Source organism: Hemitrygon akajei, chromosome 13 (genome assembly GCF_048418815.1).
Source record: "Hemitrygon akajei chromosome 13, sHemAka1.3, whole genome shotgun sequence".
NCBI classification, from domain to species: domain Eukaryota; kingdom Metazoa; phylum Chordata; class Chondrichthyes; order Myliobatiformes; family Dasyatidae; genus Hemitrygon; species Hemitrygon akajei.
In genome coordinates, this window is record NC_133136.1 from 26,921,319 (window position 1) to 26,946,306 (window position 24,988).

The 24,988-nt window shown below is 40.5% G+C and overlaps 1 protein-coding gene across 1 annotated transcript; it reads right to left on the reverse strand.

The window, feature by feature from the left end:
- Positions 1-2,556: 2,556 nt before the first annotated feature.
- On the reverse strand, positions 2,557-15,090 carry LOC140737474 (cryptic protein-like). Its single transcript, XM_073063932.1, has 6 exons — positions 15,058-15,090; positions 14,927-14,976; positions 14,433-14,612; positions 9,934-10,048; positions 8,429-8,535; positions 2,557-3,224 (listed from the first exon to the last, which is right to left on the reverse strand). Exons 1-6 carry the CDS (start codon positions 15,078-15,080, stop codon positions 3,046-3,048), a joined length of 654 nt encoding a protein of 217 aa, XP_072920033.1. The 5' UTR covers positions 15,081-15,090; the 3' UTR covers positions 2,557-3,045.
- Positions 15,091-24,988: the final 9,898 nt, after the last annotated feature.

The following is a 24,988-nucleotide window of genomic DNA, read 5'->3' on the forward strand; positions in this document are numbered from 1 at the left end:
CATTATTTTTACACTTTTCCTTAACCCGGTTGCATATCCATTCCTCAATGTCCCAGTGGCTATTAAGGGGTCTGTAGTACAATCCCATCAGTGTAATTGCTCCCTTCCTGTTCCTGAGTTCCACCTAAATGGACTCAGTGTCTGACCCCTCCATTATGTCTCCTCTATGACACGTCGGAACGGGAATGGGAATCAGAATTAAAATGTTTAGCCACCAGGAAGTCCCACTTGTGGCAAATAGAGTGGGGATGCTTGACAAAGCAGACCCCCAATTTACAATGGGTCTCGCCAATGTAGAGAAGGCCGCATTGGGAGCACTAGACACAAGAGCTGACCCCAGCAGATTCGCTGGTGAAATATTGCTCCAGCTGGAAGGACTGTTTGGGACCCAAGAATGGAAGTGAGCGTGTATAGCATTTGGGCCACTAAGTGCCTGGAAGGAAGTTAGAGGGGAGGGACAAATGGTGAAGAGAATCACGGAGGAAGCAATCCCTGCAGAAGGCGGGGGTGGGTGGGAGTGTAAAGCTATGTTTACTGACGGGGTCCCTTTGGAGATGGCTGAAGCTGCAGAGGATAACGTGTTGGATGTGGAGGCTGATGGGGTGGCAGGTAAGGACAAGAGGGACTCCATCACTATTACGGCAGCGGGAAGGTGGGGTAGGCGCGGATGCATGGGAGTCGCGGGTGAATAGTAGGGGAGGGAAAACCTGTTATTTTTTTAAAAAAGGACACCTCTGATGTCCTGGAATGGAAAGCTGTGTCCTGGCAACAGATGCAGCGGAGGCAATGAAACTGAGAAAAAGGAATAGCATTTTTACAGGAGATGGGGGGTGGGGGGGAGAGATATATAATCAAGATAACCATGAGACTAAGAAGTTTTTATTGATATCATCTATCATGTAATCCTGCCTAAGAGCAGAAGACAAGCTGGATATCTTCTTAAAATGCATCCAGTCAAGTCAATGGGATTACTCCTATTCCCAGACGACCAACAGCAGCTGATTCTCCTGGCCTGTGAGAGGTTGAACATACTTGCAGTGTTGCAGATAAGGGCAGAGAAATGGCACATGAAGTTTAACCCAGCCGAATGCGAAGTGTTGCACTTTGGACACTATTAATGAAAGAGCCTTAACAGTGTTGAAAGGGATCTTGGGCTTCAGATCCATAGCTCCCTGAATGCAGCTATGCAGGTGTGATAGAAATGGTTAAAACTAGTATCTGATGGGTTACTTGACCATTCTGGTGCAGCTGGGCTTAAGACTGCTGATACGTGTCGAGAATAACCTTGGATGATAAGCACAGTACCAGTAACTCCAATTAATAAGATACTAGGTCCCTGGAACCAGGAGGGAGGATGTGTCTGGGGGTAAATTATGAGCCCTGATAACAGGGAACAAAGAGGACTGTTAGACTCGCACTGAGAGAATAATTGACATGTCTTTTAAGCAATTGATATTGTACTGACCATGGGATGCCAAACAAAGTTATGTGACGTTGTTTGTCTTGCTGTATAAATATGAGCTTTGTACAACCTAAAAATCAGAGTTCTGGTGGTGGTGGAGACTGCTGCAGACTTTCCATGATATGTTAATAAACTCTTAAATCAAAACTCAAAGTCACTCTGGTGTTCTTAGTTAGTGTTTCCATGACAGGTAGTAAAGAAGGCAGCTGGCATGCTTGCCTTTAGTAGTCAAGGAACAAGTTCAAGAGGTGCAAAGTTATGTTGCAGCTGTATAAAGTTCTCATTAGTCTGCGTCTGGAGTATTGCATTCATTTCTGGATACCCCGTTATAGGAAGGATGTTAAGAGTTTGGAGAGAATGAAGAAGAGATTTAATGGGATACTGCTTAAATCAGAGGGCATCTGCTGTAAAGAGAGGCTGGACAAACTTGGGCTACTTTCTCCGGAACAGCCGAGAGTGAGGAAAGATCTGATGGAGGTTTATAAGATTGTAAGAGACATAGATAGAGTAAATAGCCAGTATCTTTTTCCCCACTCTTGACATGAAGGAGGTAACTTTCGAAAATGTGCAGGGCAAGTTTTGTTTTTACACAGAGAGTGACAGGTGCCTGGAATTCACTGCCAGGGTGGTGGTGGAGGCAAATATGAAGGAGGCAGTCAAGAGGCTTTTAAATATGCACATGAATGTACAGGAAGTGGAAGGAGAAGGCAAAAGAGATTAGCTTGGTTGGGCAATTGATAACTAGTTTAATTAGTTTGGCAGAACTAAGAGTTGCTCCTATGCTGTAAACCCATATGATGTACGTAAGAGCAAAATTAGGCCATCTGGGCCATCGAGTCTGACTGTTCTATGTTCTATGCTTTAGAAAATGGTAGTAAAGAGCTAAATGGGTACTGCCAACCTTGTTGCAGTTTTCTTTCTGCCTACATGACATTTGAGTCTACCTGCATGGCAAATTAATTACTGGATTTGATTACCTAGTGGAGATCTTTAGCCATCAGAATTAAGTAGTCATTTCCAAAACATCAAGGAACTTGTATATGATTGAACAGTAATTATCTATTGGGATAAATAGGTTTATTACAATTATATTATTGTATGACTTCATATTTTTAAAAGAAATTATATACAACATAAATAACATTTTAAGGTTATCATTGACAATATTATCCAACAATCTAATAAGCAGATTCCTTGAACAATAAAACTTGGAAAGGGCTTAATGCTATTTTCATTAAACTGTTAATCTGCTCAAGGCTGTCTTGAACAATATTACCTCTTCAATATCACACGATTGAATCATTGCAGCACTCCCGTCTCGCCTATCTTTATGTTGTTGCAAATCAATGAAGATATCATGAAACAAACACTATATTTTACTATACTAAGTCAATACCTCACATATAAGGTGCACTTAAAGTCTGTCACAAACATACCCTGTACCCATAATCTTTTCATGATAAAGCTGATACAGTGCTTTGGAAAATAATAGTAAGAATCCATTGAAAGGTGAACTACTATTAATATCACAGCAGCATCTTCTCATGGATGAGGATTAATTCTCTGGAATATCTGGAACACAATTAAAATGTTCCATGAACTGTTTCTAATTTGTCAGACCATACATTCAAAGGTAAAAGTCCAAGAATCACAGTCGTTAAGAATATCCCAGGCAACAGTAAGCATCTTATTGGTAACAGCTGAGAACCGTCTGAAATTAACTGGTAATGTCTGAGATCTTCTTTTAAATCACCTTGAAAATCTGAAATATAAAAGAAACGGAAGGATAAGCATAGAGAAGTGGATATTCAGAATTAATCAAAAGCAAGTCAGGAATGACCTGGAAGATTTCAGATTTGCAGATGATACAAAAAATAGATGGAACAACATATTGTGATTCGGCCAATAGATATAAATACATTTGTAGAAAAAAGACTGTCAAATGTAAGTTAATATCACCCAGCAGGCTCAAGGACAGCTTCTATCACACTATTTTAAGACTCTTGAGCAGACCTCTTGCAGGATAAAGGTGAACTCTTGATCTCTCAGTTGACCTTTTCATGGCCCTTGCACCATATTTGTCTCCCTGCACTGCACTTCGAAGCTTTAAAAATACATTCTATACTGTTTTTCCTTTTGGATTACCTCTTTGTACTTATGTTAGGGATGATCAGTTTGTAGCTGTTTGTTTGAAGACAAAATAAAGCTTTTCTCTGCATCTCAGTACACTTGACAATAATAAACCAATTAGCAATGTGGGCAAGTGTGAGGTTATGCACTTTGGTAAGACAAGTGGAATATTATTTACCAAGCAGTACAAAGGAGATTCACCAGGCTAATTCCTAGGATAAGGCAACTGTCTTAAGCCTATTTTCCATGAAGTTCACAAGAACAAAAGAACAGGTAGAACAAAATATTTGATAGATTGGGCAATGGAGGTTTATGGAGAAATGGCACAGAAGAGAAATAGTGATCAACCATGTTCATGTAAAATGGCAAGGAAGTCTTTAGGGGTCTGATTCTTGCTCCTATTCATTAATATTGGTATTTGTTCTTGCTTAATGTTTCTACAGATCAAATTAATACTCAGTGTATTTAATATTTTTTTTAAAAATGAAGGACAAAAATTAAAATCTTTCAAAAAAATGGCAGTACAAAATATATGAAGATAAGAAACAGGTACATTGTGGTGGTAAGACTCCATTTTACTGTACACATGGTCCATAACAATGGGATAGAAGCTGTCCTTGAATCTGGTGGTACATGCTTTCAAAGCTGATGGGATTGGGGAAAAGAGAGATTGTCTGGGTGGGTGGAGTATTTGATTATATTGACTTCTGTAAGATTCAAAATTAAGATGTGCGTTTCTGAAAGAGGTCTGGGTTAAAGTCAAAGGACAAATGTGATTTAATTATGCCTGGGTTAAAGTCTGTAAACAAATGTGATTTAATTATGAATGCAGAAGCCCTGACAAGATTAACTGTTTGTGGAATCATTGAAGTCCTGAGATATGGACTATTGTTTTACAGAAACGTGTAAAAAAACAACCAAAGGAGTTGAATGACTTCAGACCTGTTGCCTTGACGTCGCACGTGATGAAGACCATGGAGCGGCTGATAATACAGAATCTGAGGCCACAAACCAGGCACGCCCAGGATCCTCTTCAGTTTGCGTATAAGGAGAAGGTGGGAGTGGAGGATGCTATCACGTATTTGCTGCACAAATCACTCTCTCACCTAGATGGGGTCAGTTGTGCTGTGAGGATTACATTCCTTGACTTCTCTAGTGCCTTTAACACCATCCAGCCCAAGATCTTAAGGCACAAACTAACAGAGATGGGAGTAGACTCTCACATGGTGGATTGGATAGTGGACTACTTGACAGATAGACCTCAGTATGTGCGGTTGGGAGACTGTAGGTCTGACATGGTGGTCAGCAGCACAGGGGCGCCGCAGGGAACCGTACTCTCTCCGGTCCTGTTCACCCTGTACACATCAGACTTCCAATATAACTCGGAGTCCTGCCATGTGCAGAAGTTCGCTGATGACACGGCCATAGTGGGGTGTGTCAGGAATGGACAGGAGGAGGAGTATAGGAAACTGATACAGGACTTTGTGATATGGTGCAACTCAAACTACCTGCGTCTCAATATCACCAAGACCAAGGAGATGGTGGTGGACTTTAGGAGATCTAGGCCTCATATGGAACCAGTGATCATTAATGGAGAATGTGTGGAGCAGGTTAAGACCTACAAGTATCTGGGAGTACAGTTAGACGAGAAGCTAGACTGGACTGCCAACACAGATGCCTTGTGCAGGAAGGCACAGAGGCGACTGTACTTCCTAAGAAGGTTGGCGTCATTCAATGTCTGTAGTGAGATGCTGAAGATGTTCTATAGGTCAGTTGTGGAGAGCGCCCTCTTCTTTGTGGTGGCGTGTTGGGGAGGAAGCATTAAGAAGAGGGACGCCTCACGTCTTAATAAGCTGGTAAGGAAGGCGGGCTCTGTCGTGGGCAAAGTACTGGAGAGTTTAACATCGGTAGCTGAGCGAAGGGCGCTGAGTAGGCTACGGTCAATTATGGATAACTCTGAACATCCTCTACATAGCACCATCCAGAGACAGAGAAGCAGTTTCAGCGACAGGTTACTATCGATGCAATGCTCCTCAGACAGGATGAAGAGGTCAATACTCCCCAATGCCATTAGGCTTTACAATTCTACTGCCAGGACTTAAGAACTTTTTAAAAGCTATTATTAATGCTTTTTGAGATAGTGATTTAGATGCATATCATATTTTTTACTGAGTTAAGTATTGTATGTAATTAGTTTTGCTACAACAAGTGTATGGGACATTGGAAAAAAGTTGAATTTCCCCATGGGGATGAATAAAGTATCTATCTATCTATCTATCTATCCAAATATGGAATGGGAAAACACTGTGTACCTCCCGAGTCAGGGAGGGGGGGTGGTAAGGAAGAAGGATAAAACCTGCTGCCCTGTAAGGCTCAGGGTTCCCTTCTCTGAAGGCACCCAGCTCTGCTGAACTGTTAATAAACTTTGTTTCCTTGAATTTGTCTTAAAGCCATTATTCGGGAGCGTGGCTCGTTTCTGACAACTTCTTTACTAAGGCAGCAAGAAGTATAGACAGAGCCCATAGAGGCGAGGCTGGTTCCTGTGGTGTGCTGAGCTGTGTCCACAACTCTGCTTTTTTTTGTGTGGTCATGTGCAGAACAGTTGCTATACCAAGCTGCCATGCATCCTGACAGAATGTTTTCTATGGCGCATAAAAGAAAAGGTTACAATCGACAGGGACATGCCAAATTTCTTTAGGCCTCCTGAGGAAGTAAAGGCATTGGCGAGCTTTGTTGGTCTTGATATCAATGAGATTAGATCAGGACAGGCTCTTGGTGATGTTCACACCTAGGAACATGAAACTCTCAACCCTCTCAAACGCTGTTGATGCAGACAGAAGTATGTAAAGCCCTCCCCCTTTGACTAATGGGAAAGGTTATTGTCATGACACCATTTTACTATCTATCACTTTGCTGTGTTCTGATTCATTGTTATTTGAGGTGGTGTCCATTACAGCGGTATCACCTGCAAACTTGTAAATGGAGTTAGAGCAGAATCTGGTCATGCAGTCATGAGTGTACAGGGAGTAGAATAGGGAACTGAGGATGCGATCTAGTTGAGCACAAATACCTATACCCTCTTAGTTCTAATTTTAATATGTTTGCATGTGTGTGGTATTGATGAGGCTCATCACCAAGAAACTTAAACTGAAAGTTTCAGGGTGTTAATTCATTGTTCTGTATTCCTTATCAGTGGAAGAATCATTCATCTCCTTTCTCCCTGCAAATTCCTTTTGTTATGTTAACCATTAACTCAGATTACATGACAAACATCCCCTCATCTGGAATGAAAATAATTTGTTTATACAAACACTCATGGTTGCAAAGTCTCTTCAACCAAATGATTGTGCTCATGAATTTTCAGTGGACTCACAAAAAACTCACATTGACTCCTCCAGCAAATTGCTTAAGATTACTGAAACTAATGACTAACAACTCCCTGTAATTTTCTGTTGACAAATGTTTATTGACTGAGACAAACCAATTTTATAGAGATTAACAATTTATTCAACCCACACAAAATGCTGGTGGAACACAGCAGGCCAGGCAGCATCTATAGGGAGAAGAACTGTCAATGTTTCGGGCCGAGACCCTTCGTCAGGACTTCGATGGGTCCTGATGAAGGGTCTCGGCCTGAAACGGCGACAGTGCTTCTCCCTATAGATGCTGCCTGGCTTGCTGTGTTCCACCAGCATTTTGTGTATGTTGTTTGAATTTCCAGTATCTGCAGATTTCCTCCTGTTAACAATTTATTTCTGTGGAGTTATTAGTTATTAATGAACACTTAAATATGCTGATTTCATAGGGAATGCATAATAAATATGTTAGGTAATAACTATGTTAATTAGCAATACTTAAAAACAGTTACTTCCCTCAAACTGTCAGACTAATCAACGCCTCCACCAATTAACCCACCCCACCACCCCTCACCACTGCTACATACACACCACCTGGTGTCACTTTATGGACATAAAATCTTGAGGCCTCCATTAGCCAGGGTCAACAAAGGAGTTGTGTCCCAGCTGTCTACATGATATTCAAGCCAGGGTAGCACGATATGGAGAGCAAGCTGTTGCCCATGTCACAGGCTCCCCCTCTCCATGCATCTGATGAATCAAAAGGATTGGCAAAGACTGATACAGTTTGGCATCGTAGGAGTTGCCAGTCAGCATTGAACTCAATGTTGGTCTGCCTTAGAGACCCCAGATCCAGATTTTTCCTCGGGGTTTACTCTTGAAGCCTTCCCCGTGAGTGTGTACAGCCAGAAGGCAGCAGAGGTTTGAGATCAAAGTTTTCCTTCTCTGAGATGACCTGCCAACCATGGATAATAAACCCTATCTGCCCAATGCAGCTGGTTTTAAGGTGCCAGTAACCCACCTTTACCTCTTCTCCTGTCGGTAGAACTGGTTCTGCTAGGCTTAGTAGCTAAGCTGCATGTAAAGGCCCAGAGCTGGTCTTGGTTGTCGAGGCTGTTTGAGACACACACCATTTGGAGCATTTAATAGGTAGTGGGAGCTTATTCCCCACTACCCGCCCCGCGCCCCCCCCCCCACCCCAACCCCTTCCGGTATGACAACCTTACAGAACCATATACAATCAATCGATGTACAGTCTGTCACAGTTACTTGTACATTGTGTTACTTCGAGTTCTAATGTGTTCTTTCTGCTTACTGTGTTCTTTTATGTTGCATCAAAACCAATCATTTCATTCTCCTTTACTCTCAAGTACTGAAGAATGACAATAAACAACATTGAACCTTAAATCTTGAAAAGAATCTGAAGAGTGCTATGGCAAAGCTTCCATTAAGATCAAGATCACAAGAAAAACATTCTTACCACAGTCACTCTGAGATCCACGAACACAGTGTAAAGTCCCATAGCTACACTTACACCATGTACAGTTTTTAGGCACCCATGCTCCTTCCGGAATGTAGCCACAGTTTCTGTCACAAAGTGGGAAAAAATTCATAGGCAATTATTTGGCATAAACTATCATTCAGCAAAATATAATCCAAAAGATATAATTTATTTCCCCAATTTCCCTCCAAATTTTGTGAATATATATTCCTTCTCCAGCAGGTGTTCCATTGAGATAGTCTTGAACTGCTCCAGCATAGTAGTTTTTATCCTTCTTGAACCGAAAGAGTGTGTATCTGCAAATTGATTGACTGTAAAAGGCTTCCCAACCAAGCCTACTTTGACTTGTAAAAGAATTATACAGATAACTAGTTAAGTTTCCTTTCTCTCTAGTCAAATTGTGATAAAGATTCATAAAACAAAACCATTTGCTAATCAGACAATGCAAGGAAACCTAGTATTGTCTAGCCTATTGGCCAACCAACCAGGATCATTGCAAAATTTCAATTTGCTTTCCTATGTATACTAAGAAGCATCTGAAGATTTTAATTTTATGCTTCAATGTGCAGTACAAACTTGTTTTTTTAAATAAATTGGAAAATGAGTTTATTATCATTACATGTATGAAGTACGGTGAAGAACTTTGTTTTGTATGCTATCCATACAGATCATTTCACTACAACAGTGCATTAAGCTACTACAAGGTAAAACAATAACAGAAAGCAGAATAAAGTGTTACAGTTACAGAGAAAGGGCAGTGCAGACAGACAATAGGATGCAACACCTCAACAAGGTAGAGTGTGAGGTCACGAGTCCATCTTATTATACTATGGGACCGGGACCATTCAATACTTAATATATAATAAAATATTAGACAAAATATTTAGTCATGTGTATGTTACAATTATAGATAATGAAAGGAGTAAAATTATGCATCAAGGATATCAGAAACCAAGATCCCCTAAATGAAATCAAAAGGATATAAAGCTTGTCATTGTGTGGTTCAGCAACACTCTTGAATATTCTCTACTGTGCTTTAGTACTATGTTCGACCAGTGCCATGACTACGTTAAAAGAATGAATATCTGGAAGACACTGAATCTGTACTTGAAATGAGAGGGGATGGGAGTTCGGGGTGGCGTTGAAAGATCAATCACTTGAATTGTACTAGTGAGAAAAAATTGTTATAGAACCAACGAGAAGATGAGAACCGCACAGTCATTAAGCATTAACAAGATAAATGTTTTGTCATCTGGAATGCAATATATAATGACTAAATGCAGGTAACAGAATGTCTTCCTTTATTGTGGTCCTGAATATATAAGGAATATAAACAGCACAAGTCAAGAGGAGGCAAACCTTAGGAGGAATAGCAATATTTTTCTTTATCATAATCCTATAAGCCTATGTAATCCATATCTACCTCAACTGTGACCAGCTGAGAGCATTGCAATTCTTAAATTTAACAACACAAATGATCATACCTAATGCGCTCATCATATTCACAACTTCTCCCCACAAAATGTTTGGGGCAAATGCAGAAACTGCCAAGTACACAGGTTCCTCCATTCTGACAGCAACTCTTGTTTAGCCTGCTGCCTGGGGAAAGAAAAATAAATCATGCACCTTCAGAAATAGAGCATTGCCTGGTTTGATCCATTTCCTTTCATCAAAGAAAGATGCATGTAACTTGTAAGTTTCATTATTAGAACTTGTTTGAACCCGGTAGTTGACTTGTTGCCTGATTTAGTGAAAGCAATGTGGAAGTGAGCCATTCTGATTAAGGGTCTTTGTTTGGTTCAAATGATAAAAAAAATCATGTTTTACATTGGGCTACCAATGCTTATATAAACCAGATGCATGAACACATACACTCAGTGGCCACTTTATAAGGTACCTCCTGTACCTAATAAAGTGGCCACTGAGTGCAGGTTCGTAGTCTCCGGCTGCTGTAGCCCATCCTCTTCAAGGTTTAACGTGTTATGCATTCAGAGGTGCTCTTCTTCACACCACTATTGTAATGCATGGTTATCTGAGTTACTGTCACCTTCCTGTCAGTTTAAACCAGTCTGGCTATTCTCCTCTGACCTTTCTTATTAACTAGGCACTTTTGCTCAGAGAATTGCCACTTACTAAATGCTTTTTTGGTTTTGTGCACTCACCATTCTCTGTAAACTCCTGAGACTGCATGAACATCCCAGGAGATCAGCAGTTTCTGAGATACTCAAACCATCCTGTCTGGCACCAACAACTATTCCACATTCAAAAAGTCACTTAGATCACATGTCTTCCCCATCCTGAAGAATAATTAAACCTCTTGACAATGAGGCATTAAAATGCATGCTTTAATGCATTTAGTTGCTGCGATAAGATCAGCTGATTAGATATTTAGATAGATAGATAGATACTTTATTCATCCCCATGGGGAAATTCAACTTTTTTCCAATGTCCCATACACTTGTTGTAGCAAAACTAATTACATACAATACTTAACAGTAAAAAATATGATATACATCTAAATCACTATCTCAAAAAGCATTAATAATAGCTTTTAAAAAGTTCTTAAGTCCTGGCGGTAGAATTGTAAAGCCTAATGGCATTGGGGAGTATTGACCTCTTCATCCTGTCTGAGGAGCATTGCATCGATAGTAACCTGTTGCTGAAACTGCTTCTCTGTCTCTGGATGGTGCTATGTAGAGGATGTTCAGAGTTATCCATAATTGACCGTAGCCTACTCAGCGCCCTTCGCTCAGCTACCGATGTTAAACCCTCCAGTACTTTGCCCACGACAGAGCCCGCCTTCCTTACCAGCTTATTAAGACGTGAGGCGACCCTCTTCTTAATGCTTCCTCCCCAACACGCCACCACAAAGAAGAGGGCACTCTCCTTTGCATTAACAAGGTGTACAGGTGTACATAATAAAGTGGTCACTGAGTGGATATTTAGTTTTATGATCAATAAGATTGATCTCACCTGAACTGTTCGTTGTGTTGTTACAACTGGTTTCCTTATTACAATAAAATGCCAATCAATATCTAGTGAATCTTGGTGAAAAGCACACACCAATGGAAGCTAAGTGAGAACAGGATCGGGGTTCAGATATAATGCTTTGCATGGAATCAGTATCACTGACATACAATATGTCATTCAAAAGGAGAGCAAAATAGTGAGGTTGTCACTATTTTTGCATTTGTCTAATAAAACAATGCAAAGAATGGCGAATGGAGCAAAAGAACATAGGACAAGTGACGTTTTTTGGTAATGCATACAAATATAAATCAAACAGTAAAATCAACTTGATTAATATTTACTGTTGTTCAATTTCTCAGTACTTTCCGATCAGCTGTGGCTATTTAACTTAGAAATTACAGCCCTCAGTCACTCGGTTCAACAAAGCACATGCAAGTATTTAAATTTCATAGTGATTTCTGGAGAGCATTCTGACAGGCTGCATCACTGTCTGGTATGGGGGGGGGGGGTGTGGGGGGCTACTGCACAGGACCGAAAGAAGCTGCAGAAGGTTGAAAATTTAGTCAACTTCATCTTAGGCACTAGCCTACAAAATACCCAGGACATCTTCAAGGAGCAGTGTCTCAGAAAGGCAGCATCCATTATTAAGGACCTCCAGCACCCAGAGCATGCCCTTTTCTCACTGTTACCATCAGGTAAGAGGTACAGAAGCCTGAAGGCACATCCTCAGTGATTCAGGAACAGCTTCTTCCTCTCTGCCATCCGATTCTTAAATGGACATTGAACCCTTGGACACTAACACACTTTTTAAATATATATTTCTGTTTTTTGCACAATTTTTAATCTATTCAATATATGTATACTGTAATTGATTTACTTATCTATTATTTTTTTCTCTTGTTTATCATGTATTGAACTGCTGCAGCTAAATTAACAAATTTCATGACACATGCCGATGATAATAAACCTGATTCTGATTCTGAGATTTGCATTTGATTTCACCCAGGTTTAGTAGTAACAATGTTGGAAATACAATTTTGAAAAACGCATGGTCATGCACTTCAGTAGTAGAAATAAATGTGGGGATTATTTTCTAAAAGGGGAGAAAATCCAAAAATATGAGATGCAAGGTGACTTGGGAGTCCTTGTGCAGAACACCCTAAAGATTAACTTGCAGGTCGATTCGATGGTGAGGAAGGCATATGTCATGTTGGCATTCATTTCAAGAGGTCTAGAATACAAGGATAAGGATGTGATGCTCAGGTTTTATAAGGCACTGGTGAGGCCTCACCTTGAGTATTGTGGACAGTTTTGGGCCCCTAATCTTAGAAAAGATGTGCTGGCATTGGAGAGGATCCTGAGGAAATTCACAAGGATGATTCCAGGAATGAAAGGGTTATCATATGAGAAACATTTGATGCCTCTGGGTCTGTACTCGCTGTAATTCAGAAGGATGAGGGGGGTATCTCCTTGAAACCTTTCTAATGTTGAAAGGCCTAGACAGAGTAGATATGGAAAGGATGTTTCCCATGGTGGGAGAATCTAGGACAAGAGGGCACAGCCTCAGGATAGAGGGGCACCCTTTCAAAACAGAGATGCAGATAATTTTCTTTAGCCAAAGGGTGGTGAATTTAGGGAATTTGCTGCCACATGCAGCTCTGGAGGCCTGGTCGTTCGGTGAAGTTAAGGCAGAGATTGATAGGTTCTTGATAGGACATGGCAACAAAGGTTATGGGGAGAAGGCCAGGAACTGGGGTTGAGGAGGAGAAAAAAAGGACCAGTCATGATTGAATGGCTGAGCAGGCTCGGTGGGTCAGATGGCCTAATTCTGCTCCTATGGTCTATGGTAACACTGGTTTCCATCGGTTAGAAAGCTGTACTTTCAAGCCCACTCCAGAGATATTGAAGTTTAATACAGGTACTAGGAGTGGGGTGGCACTGTGTTGTTTTGGGTATTTGCTTTCTACAGAGATCCTGCCTAATCAATTAGCTGAAAAGAAAGTCTTTGCATTGTTGAAAGAAGAATTGGGATGGTTAACCAAGAGGTCTTGCTAATATATTCACTCAGCTGACAATATCAAATAAAATGGAACTCTGTCTTGGGCTCAACCTAAATGTTACATCTAAAGATGCACCTGTTTTGACGTCAAGCTACGCCCAGGTATCCTCCCTATAGGATAATCTTAGAATTACCATGTACTGTAAGTATCAGGGTTTAAATAAATCCTGATATATTTCAGCATACTTCTTTTGGTTGAAAATCATAATTCCAACACATCCCATTATTCATGCAGAGCAGACACAGCAAGCTTGAAAATTCAGAAAGCTTTTCAATTCTTAACAATCTACTAAAATATTGAGTACTAACCGCTGTAAGAATAAAATTTTCAAAATGCTCAATTAATCACAATTGAGAAACCAGTAAAAAATGGTTATTCTGGAAAACCTGGATACTGTATTGAGAAATACCCCCTACTCCCTCACAATTTCAATTTCGTCCCGTTTGAGTCCGACAGGGTCAGTTCCGAGGGTCCAACAAGCAGAAATAAATTATCGCTTATCAGGCACTTAGTTTGAACGGGCTATTTAGCTCTTCAAACCCGTTCTGCTATTCCATTAATTTCAATTACGAATTTAAAATGCGGTCAATAATTATCTTTTGGAAGCGTCTTCTTCAGAAGATTTTCCCACCCAGCTGGTAGGACGATAATAAAACCAAGCGAGCGTGCTCTGTTTACTTAGTAAGGACTCGTTTGTTTGGATAAGGATTAAAAAGCTAAAGAGAGATTATTGAAGATGTGATTGATTGATTAGGGGGACGTGGCAATTAAAGTCAACTTGGATCAAGTTTACGACTTCTGTATGAATATTGCAGCATAAACTGGAATATTAGTACCTATTATGCCATTTTATCGCCGTTGACAAAGAGACACACTGCCGTTAGTTAACGGCTGAATCCAAAATTAGACTCCGCAACTTTACTCGATCTCATGTTTTGATCGCCGTGACTTACTGTCCGTTAATCCAATGAACGGTATGACCGCTTCATGGCTTCTCGATTTTCGGTCTTCCGCCTGTTTGTTAAAGTGATTAAAGTGTCTTAAAGAAGATCTGTGATTTTTTTCCGTGTGTTTCTGAACAGTGGAGTCGGAAGAATCCTTATCTTCACAGTTTTGACCTTCGCAGCCTGAAGCTGACCAAACGTAACCGTTTGGTATTACTGGATATCACAAGGAAAAAGTTCAAAGTAATTTTTTATCAAAGTACATATATGTCACTGTATACAATCCCGAGATTCATTTTCTTACAGGCATTTTCAGTAAATACAAAGAAACACAATGGCATCAATGAAAGACCGCACACAAGATGGACAAACAACCAATGTGCAAAAGTAAACAAACTGTGCAGATACAAAAAGAAGTAAAATAACAATAAATAAATAAATAAATAAATCAATAATATCAAGAGCATGAGATGAATAATTCAAGCTTCACTTGAGTCGCTTACCAGCCTCAGTTCCCGCCGCCTGTAAGATGACTATCACCACAGACAGGAACCTGAAAGTACATCAAATAGCGGTGAATATTGGGACTAAACGTACCGGAGGATTTCGCACGTCATCCTTGCAGTAAACTCACCGAGAGACTCTTTCCAATTTCATTTTCTTGCTCAGGGGTTATAATTCACTTTTACTCGGAAATCCGATAAATTCGAGGGGGCGCCAGTGGGAGCTGCCACCCTCCTATTCAGGAGCGTTCTTCAACTGTAGTTCTCACCTCGTCCTTCCCGAGCTCTCGGGAAACCAGTACAAACCTGTCCCGCCTCCACATTCAAATAAGCAGCCTCTCCATCTCCCTTTGACTTCAGAATCTTTCACTCGCTTTCATTTTTAATGTCAACATTCAGAAAGCAGCAGATCCACCCGCAATTTTCACACTAACACACAGGAGCCCAGCGGCTGCGGGGAGCTCCGATGCCTTCGCTCTGATTTGCAGAGACGCGATCCGCTGGACCCTGCATTGGTATCAGTTCTAGAGAACTTTGTTCTGAATTCCTGCGCTTCAAGTTGTACCCGACGCTGCATAAGTCATTCCTCAATTTATTAGCGATGACGAGAGAAGGCAGGACGTCAATACAGGGCCAGAGAGTAATTTTTACAGGCTGATTTGAGCAAATGTTCGATCATTGACGGCTGTTGGGCATTGCATGCTTAGCTGTTATGAAAATGGTCACCTCAAGGTAAGGGACCACATGAAGCCACACACTTTTCAAATGATCCAACAGGAACCTTCAGCTTTTCCTCTTTTCGGTTTTATCTTCCTTTCCCCAGATTTACTCGCAGTTTCATTTCAGAACGGAACCGTTCTGGCGGGGATGTGACTCTAAACCGACAGCATCCAGTAGACCCGACCAGAAATTCTCCCCGATGTCACCCGGTGGCCACGGGAAAGAAATTTCCAGCAGGGGGTCACTTGGAAAGCAATTAGAGGTGAGAATCCTGGCTCTTTTTTTACTTGTTCGCCCTGGGTCATCAAGGCCAAATGTCATGACTTGTAGGAGATCGGTAAACTCGGAGATGACCCCACTATTCTTGCTCTGGCCTAATATCAAAGTTGGTTTTTTAGACTAATTTCTTAATTTAGACATATAGTGAATTACATTAATATCATAGGTACAGATTTAGGTGAAACTATATTAAAAAGACTAAATTGAATTCCGTTTGGAACTTGAAAACTCGATTTTATCTTTGGATTCTAGAATTAAACAAATAGATTGTAAAAATCTGTAATGACTATGATACAAAAGAAAATAACATTTTTATTCTATTTTAGTTTGATTTTGGATGGGTTTGCTATCCTGAGACAGTATCAGATGGGAGAAGGAATGTGTATTTTAAAGCCACTCTATTAAATCACATAATCATAATATAGATACAAGATATACACCTTACAATTTTATCTATTAAAGTTTTAACTAATAAGCCTTTATTTTTTCTGGGTGAACAATATATGTTATTACTGCTCCATAGTTGTAACACATGGGGAGCTATAAATCATTAACTCTTTCCATTGGTTATCTAATGCTCACTCAACACAGTTGGGAATAAAATGTGTTCCTAGAGGAGGTTTGCATTCCATTCAATGCTATCTTGTTTGTCGCAAAGTACTTGTTAGTTAGATAAAGAACATGGTATAAATGCCATTCATGGCACTCACTCAAATGGGCCTTAATTAAGTATTCTGTCTCAGGAAATATTTGTCCATCCTTTACTTTCAATACTCTCCACTCAAATCTCCTGATGGAACTTAACTGCTGAATGAATTATGAATTTACAAATGCCGTTAATTGGAAACATAAATACTTGGGTCAAGATTTGTCCCAAGGAGTTGCACCATTAGTGGAGTCTACGATCTCCAGGCTGTTCAAAGGGATGCACATTAGAGAAATATCAACGCAAACACGAGGAAATCTGCAGGTGCTGGAAATTCAAGCAACACACACGAAATGCTGGTGGAACGCAGCCGGCTAGGCAGCATCTATAGGGAGAAGCGCTGTTGACATTTTGGGCTGAGACCCTTCGTCAGAGAAATAACAACTGCTGATGCAATATCATCAACTCCATGAACGATGCCCATAGCCTGTTGATGTTCTGGCACAACAAAGACTTTGTGATGACTGTCTAAAATCTAACGTTCTGCTGTCACGAGACTCTGAGGGCCTGGGTCCTGTGTGTCAGCTTCTCAGACATTTCATTTGGAGTACTGTTTGAGAAGGAAACATGAGTGTATTGATGCTTTGTAAATAAAATACGTTGGTTGATGGTGATAGGACTGATTTGATAACAATATGAATGTATAGAAAGATGTACTGCTCATATTGTATTTTGTGCAGTATATTTTCATGAGTATGATTTATTTTTAAAATAAAAAAGTGGTTTGCATAAGGAGATGCATTTTGGTTTGCACAAAGCTTGTTGATCTTCATTTGTTAGGAGTATCCACAACTGAATGTCACCATCTTGCACATTCCAAGGTGCTGGAGTTTGTACTGAAGGACACATTGAGGATCAGAGCAGCCAGCACAAAGGCTCTGCAATAAGGACCACATTCATGGTCTTGCCACCGCTGGACAATCTGTAAAAGCTTCTCAAATGCTTCATGTTCAAGGAACTTGTGATGTGCTCGGCTGTGTCCACAACTCTCTGCAGTCTCAGGCAGAGCAGTTTGAACACCAGGCTGTGATACATCGGGATATGATGCTTTTCATGGTGCATCAATAAAAAATGGGTGAAAGTCAAAGGGGACACGCCAAATTTCTTTAGCCTTGTGAAGAAGTAGAAGCACTGGTGTGCTTTCTTGATATGAGGGCTGTGATGACCATATTTGGTCAATGACCATATCAGGACCATGTCTGATATGATGGAAAATGGGACCTTTGACATTTCTCCATGAGAGCTAGCATGGACTTGATAGGCCAAATGTTCTTTTCTGCATTGTTCCATATGTATTTGTCAGTAAGTGTGAATTAATTTATAACAATCCTGATGGTGATTTAAGATCATTAAGCTGAAACCTTGGCAATTGTTACATACAAGGTTGGGTAAAATTGGGTGGGGGTTAATGTAAAAACATTAAGAATTTAAAACGTGACTCCAGCCACAGGTTTCAGTGATGAACACCATCATACATTTCCTGACTCTTCTGCTCTCCCTTCCGACCTCTGACCTTCCTTTGGCCCCTCAATCTTCCATGACTGTAGCCTTGGTTCTACTGTCTTCCCTAGAACTAATCGCTGCCTGATGCTGGCTTCTGATTCCTCCATTTGCTCTCAAGCTCTGCACCCCACTCCTGGTTTTCCCGATCCCTCTGTTTCTCATGCCAAATGTCTGTCCTGCACAAGAGCTATCCAGCCTTTCACTCTCATTGCGTATTTTCAGGAAACACTGACAACTTTTATGAGCAAGAGAAAATCTACAGATGCTGGAAATCAGAGTGACACACACAAAATGCTGGAGGATCCAGCAAAACGCTCAACCAAAACGCTTAACCAAAAAGAATCCTCTCCACAATGTCTTCAGCCAGAAAATGTTTCAAAATCTTATTAGTTATCTTCTTTTTTTAACCTAAGACGTATAAGCAAAATATGGACCTGACAACCCTGTCAGTAGTTCTCAGCTACTTACCCAAGACATTCAGATTAGCTTTGTTGTCATCTGGCCTTGACTCAGTTTTCAGATTTGTGCTTTTACATAACATTTAATCTTGTCTTTTGTATAAGCGATCATATTCCCTCGAAAGGAAAGGTCCATTGGAACAAAGATGAAAATAATGTACTTTCAGTGTGCCATGACAATAATGCAACTGAATCAGGTTTATTATTTCTGATATACAGTTCTATGTAAAAGTCTTAGGCACACACACACACACACACACACACACACACACACACACACACACACACACACACACACACACACACACACACACACACACACACACACACACACACACACACACACACACTTCTTCAGTTGTCCATCAGAATCTGATGACAACGTCCACTCATTTAACGGTGAGATCTTTGATGACTATACAGTCCTATCCTGGACCCACAAGCTCTATTGCAGGTGGGACATGTATATGTGGTAGTGGTGGTAGTGATGGCAACCATGGCTGCATTTCTCCTGGCTCTCTTCTGCTGTCTTCTGGTTGTTCTTTCCATCTCCAGAATATGAACCCCATCCCGACACAGCTGTCGCCAAGTGTTACGGTCAGCAGTGACATCCTCCGGGTCCTCAGGTCTGATCTTGCACTTCCTTAAAGCATTCTTCATCTGATCCTTATAGCATGTGTGCGTGCATGCACACTCTCACACACACACACACACACACACACACACACACACACACACACACACACACACACACACACACACACACACACACACACACACACACACACACACACACACACACACACACACACACACGTGCCACTTCTAGACGCAACAAGACTACTTTGCCTCCGCCTCATATTAAATTTATTGAGATAAAGCATGGAGTAAGCCCTTCCGGCCCTTCAAACCAAGTCACCCAGCAGTCCCTCAATTTAATGCTAGCATAATCACGGTACAATTTACAGTGACCACTTAACCTACACACTGGTACGTCTTTGGAATGTGGGAGGAAACTGATGCACTTACTGCCATTTCTTTTCCTGGAGTACCAATCTCAAAGAAATCAATTTTCCCCTCTCCTGCATCATTTCTGCTTACCTATTTTCCCCTATTTGATTTAATTATTAAACATTTACTTTATTTTATTGTCACCAAACAATTGATACTAGAACGTACAATCATCACAGCGATATTTGATTCTGCGCTTCGCGCTCCCTGGAGAACAAATCAAAGTAAATGTAATAAAAATTTAAATTATAAATCATAATTAGAAAATAGAAAAGGGAAAGTAAGGTAGTGCAAAGTAAGGATATTTGGAAGGTACGACCCAGATCCGGGTCAGGATCCATTCAACAGTCATACCACAGTTAGAAAGAAGCTGTTCCCAAATCTGGCCGTATGAGTCTTCAAGCTCCTGAACCTTCTCCCAGAGGGAAGAGGGACAAAAAGTGTGTTGGCTGGGTGGGTCGTGTCCTTGATTATCCTGGCAGCACTGCTCCGACAGCGTGTTGTGTAAAGTGAGTCCAAGGATGGAAGATTTACTGTCTGTCTTTCCCAATGATGTGACAAAGAATCACTTACAAAGCTATGTGTCTTCTCAGCATATGTCTTCAGTTTTGACTCACTCTTTCTGGATTCGTACTCAGTTTTGGACCATTGTATCAGCACTGACTTCAACATTACATTCAGTTTTCCTCTTGCTATCGTACCCACCTTATAAAAAACATCTCTCTGTGCATGGGTTCTCTGTTTCCATCCATGTCATTTTGCAGGTTAAGTGGCCACTGTCAATTACTCTGTAATGTAGGTTAATATCAGAAGGAATCAAAGTGCTGTTGCTGACATGTGTGGGGGAGAATAAGGAGGGAAATATAGGGAATAAGGAGGATAGACTGAGACTAATGGGGTTGTTCTTAGGTGTGTTGTAAATACTGTATAAAATCAGTTAATTTTCATCTTTAACTTCAGTCACTTTCTCCTGAAAATGATCAATGCAGTTATAAAGAAGGCAAGACAGTGGCTATACTTCATTTGGAGTGTGAAGAGATGTTGGGGGTGGGGGGGGGGGGAGAGCATTAAGGTCCTTAGTTACACAAATCACTTTTTGGAACATCTGTGACTCCATAAGAAAAGCAAGAGGAGCAAGCAAGCAAAATAAAGACATTTTAAAGAAAGTTCTTATTTTTCCAGAAGGAGATAAAATGATAGATAAGCTTTATTTGTCACACGTACATTGAAACATACAGTGACATGCTTCATTTGTGTCGACCACCAACACAGACCGAGGACGTGCATAATGGGCGTCATGTTTGTATTGCCAACATAACAAGTGTTACAAGACGCACCCACCTGCACCAGTTTCCGGGGTTTAAATGCTCTAAATCTCCGGAGTATGGATAGATGGCGTGGCCCCTTTAAGGGTTCAGGGCCATCCTGCTGATTAGCAATCACTAGAATTGCTAATTGGTGCCAAGAATTGAGGGTTTAAAGAGCACCTGTATGGAGCCTCTGTGCTCAAACGTAAATCCAATCGGAGATATCATCTAGCATTTTGTTTTGTGCTCAGTTCCCGATCCAGTTTTATTCAGTGTCTCAATCCGAGCCTTGGATACTCCAGCATTTGGGTCCAAACCATCAAGGACTCTTGTCACAGCATACCCACAACTCACTAACCCTGACTTGTAAAACTTTGGAGTGTGGGAAGAGACTGGAGCACCCAGAGGAAACATGCACGGTCACAGAGAGAATGTACAAACTTCCTGCAGACAGAGGCGGGAATTGAATCATGTATCTGGCACTGTAAAACGTTATGCTAACTGCTTCGTTACCATGCAGTCAAATTAAAATGCATTCCTTTAAAAAGTTGGCCATTTTTCTTTTGGTTTCTTTGGTCTGTGCATGTATCTTAAACATCAGCTGGAAGGATGTCTACATGATAGCAGCTGAAAGCCTAAATTTCAGGAATGGAAGACAACTACTTTGTTTTGGTCTGTCTCACCATGCCTCATTGCTTATCCAATGTCCACTTGCATGTAGTCTCTATAACGTTCCATCTGGGCACTTTGTCCTTTAGAAAGCATTACTGTGTGTGTCTGTTTCTTTTCTCTTGTACACAAACAGTTAACCTCAAAGAACAAACATTTCACAGCTCTTCAAACAGTTTTATTGACTCTAACACAGCAGTCTGAGTTTTCCAAATTTACCTTAAAAACTAGACTATTCTCAAAGGTCAAAGTTCATTGTAAATTTATTAGCAAAGTACATGTATGTCACCATATACGACCTTGAGATTCAACTTCTTCCAGGCATACACAGCAAATTCAAGAAGTGTGACAGAATCAGTGAAAGACCGCACCCAACAAGATGGGCAAACAACCATTGTGCAAAAGACAACAAAGTGCAAATACAAAATAAATAAATAGATAAGCAATAAATACTGAAAACAAGATGATGACTTCTTGAAAATGTGTCATAGGTTGTGAGAACAGTTCAGTGATAGGGCAACTGAAGTTGAGTGAAGTTTTCCACTCTGGTTCAAGAGCCTGATGGGTGAGGGGTAATAACTGTTACTGAACCTGGTGGTGTGGGTCCTAAGGCTCCTGTACTTTCTTCCTGTTCGTAGCAACAAGAAGAGAGTATGGCCTAGGTGCTGGCAGTCCTTGATGATGGGTGCTCCTTTCCTGCGACAGCACACGGTGTAGATGTGCTCAGTGGTAGGGAGGGTTTTACCCGTGGTGGACTGGGCTGTATCCACTCCTTTTTACAGGGTTTCCCATTCAAGGGCTTTGGTGGTTCCACATTGATCTCTGATGTAGCCAGTTGATAAACTCTCCACTGCACATCTATAGAAGTTTGTCAAAGTTTTAGATGTCATGCCAAGTCTTCACAAAGTTCTAAGAAAGTAGAGGTGCTGCCGTGCTTTCTTTTAATGGAACTTACGTGCTGGACCCAGAACAGACCATCTGAAATGATAACACTGAGGAATTTAAAGTTATGTCATTAATTTTGGGATTTGTAAATAATCTGTGGGTAATTGGAATCAGAATCAGGTTTATTATCACTGACCTATGTTGTGAAATTTGTTGTTTTGTGGTAGCAGTACAGAGCAAGACATAAAACATTTCTGTGAGTTACAATAACAAATATACAAAGCAATAAGCAAATAATCAGGTAGTGTTCATGGGTTCATGGGCCATTCTGAAAACCAATTACTTTTTCTGTGTAAAATTGCTTGATCATCACTGCCACAGTGATGTAACTCGGAGGACCTAGGTTGGATAGGTTTCTGATTCTCATTTGCTATTCAGTGACTCCTGGCAGGGTCCAGGTATGGGTGTTTGGAAGAAGACAAAGGGCATAGTGCTCTAATGTCACCCGAAGAGACTCAAGTTCAAGGCTTGTGTAAGAAAGAAGTTAAATGTGATTCCTCCTTGGTATGTGCTAATATAAAATGGAAATCTGTAAGACAAAATGGTGTTAGCTTGGAGTGGGATTGTTTTGAGAAAGCACAAGTGAAACAGTCCACAGTAATGTTTTGAGAAATTTAAGTGAGTACCAGTAACAGTGGAAAGTGGTGAAAGACATATATTTCTGGGCAGAAGATGGCTAAGGGTGTGGTGCAGTCGCTACCACCAAGGAATGGAAAAGTACCAGTGTAAGGGGTTGTGAAGGGCATTAGAGGGGCACTTTCTTGGTGTGGCGGGTGAGGGCTGGGGGGGGGGGGGGGGGAAGAAAGTTTTGTCCTAGGCTAGATCATAGCTGCTGGCTAGTGTTATGAAGATATTATGTCCAGTCAGAGTTAGACTTAGACTTAAACTTAGAGAGAGCAGAGGCAGTGTGAAAGTCTGTTGGCATTCCACAGATAAGTTCATTTAGAGGATGATAAGTTTTATTTTGATTTCTGTACTGCTGTAGAAATTTGTTTTTCCTTTTGTATTGCATTTGGTAGATCTAGTAAAGTGTTTTCTTGTGGCACTGAACATGAGTTGTCCCCGTTGTTTGTGAATGCATATGCAAGTACCCTGAACAGAACCTGGAATGAACGTTAAAATAATTTTTGTTTATGGCTTGTACCTGAGAACTCTGCAGCCTAGAGATCCCAATACCAACAATACTTCCAACAAACTTGTAGATTAACACCCTCAGCTAAGGAAGGGAGAAGAGAAACAAATCTGAAAAGAAACAATAAGGAAAACAAGTAAATGAGTCATTGTTGCTGACAACATATTTCTTAATAACATGAATATTTCTAAGTACAAATAATTACCTTGCTCTCCTTGTTGCAGAGAGACTTTCTCGGTTCTACCAAGGATTGTCACTTTGCAAAGTAGATAATCTAGGTAAGTGACTGTGGTCTGTTTGTTTAGTTAAGGATGAGCTTTGTTTGGTTAGGGATTTAAAAAGCATGACAAGATAATAGGCAATGATCTGATTGATTAGTTAAAACTGAAGCTAAAGCTAAATCTCAGGCCAAGTTTACAATTATTTTAAGAAACTTGAATAAATGTCTTCTAATTTAACTGCAATTACTTTTGTAAATTCTTATATTGAATTACAGTAATTGAATTGGTTTTTGATTAATACTAGTTTTATGGACCTCAGGGGTCTGAGCTTATTTAAAAATGGAACATCTTAAGATGAAGTCCAATCCAATTTTCATCCAAACGTCAGTTTTCCTGCTTGGGGGGGTGGGGGGCATGATTTGGATAATGATTGGGGTTGAGACTCTGAAATGATTTCTTCACCTCCCTTAGTTTGAGTTAATTGTATTTTCCCATTCCCTACTTCAGATTGATTTAACCAATTTAGTCAGAGAGATCAGGAATTAAACCCTGATGTGCAGTACTCTGATTAGTGTAATCATATTAATTGTTTTATATTTTACTAGTATTTTCTCCTTACAATTTTGTCTAAACATACGTAGTCCCCAGAATTCAGTTTGTGTAGCATCTATTGTTAGAACACAATGTATGTTATGTCACATCATGGTGACTACATTGTGTCACAAATTATATTGGCTGTGTTATTGGTGTAAGTATAAGCAAGCACGTTGCTAATGCCCCGTGGATATGAAAATAATACAGATAACGATCTTAAAGATGAGCTTTATTTGTCACATGTATATTGAAACATAAAGTAAAATGCATCATTTGCATCAATGACCAACGCATTCCGAAGGTCAGCTGACACAGCCTACAAGTATCGCCATGTTTCTGGCATCAACATAGCATGGCCATGATTTACTAACACTAGTATTCTTTGGAATATGGAAGGAAACCAAAGCACCGTGAGGAAATCCATGGCGTCACTGGGGAACGTAAAAGCTCCTGACAGACTGCTGCCGTAATTGAACTCGGGTTGCTGGTGCTGCAAAGCTTTGCACTAACTGCTACA

What these genes read in the sequence shown, in the direction of transcription:
- LOC140737474 (XM_073063932.1), bottom strand. Translation starts at nt 15,080, where the DNA reads ATGAAATTGGAAAGAGTCTCTCG. An exon ending in GTTCATTGGATTAACGGACA is followed by an intron (nt 10,049 to 14,432) that starts GTAAGTCACGGC and finishes TTCTTTCCCCAG; the next exon opens with GCAGCAGGCTAAACAAGAGT. An exon ending in TGGATCTCAGAGTGACTGTG is followed by an intron (nt 3,225 to 8,428) that starts GTAAGAATGTTT and finishes TTTATATTTCAG; the next exon opens with ATTTTCAAGGTGATTTAAAA.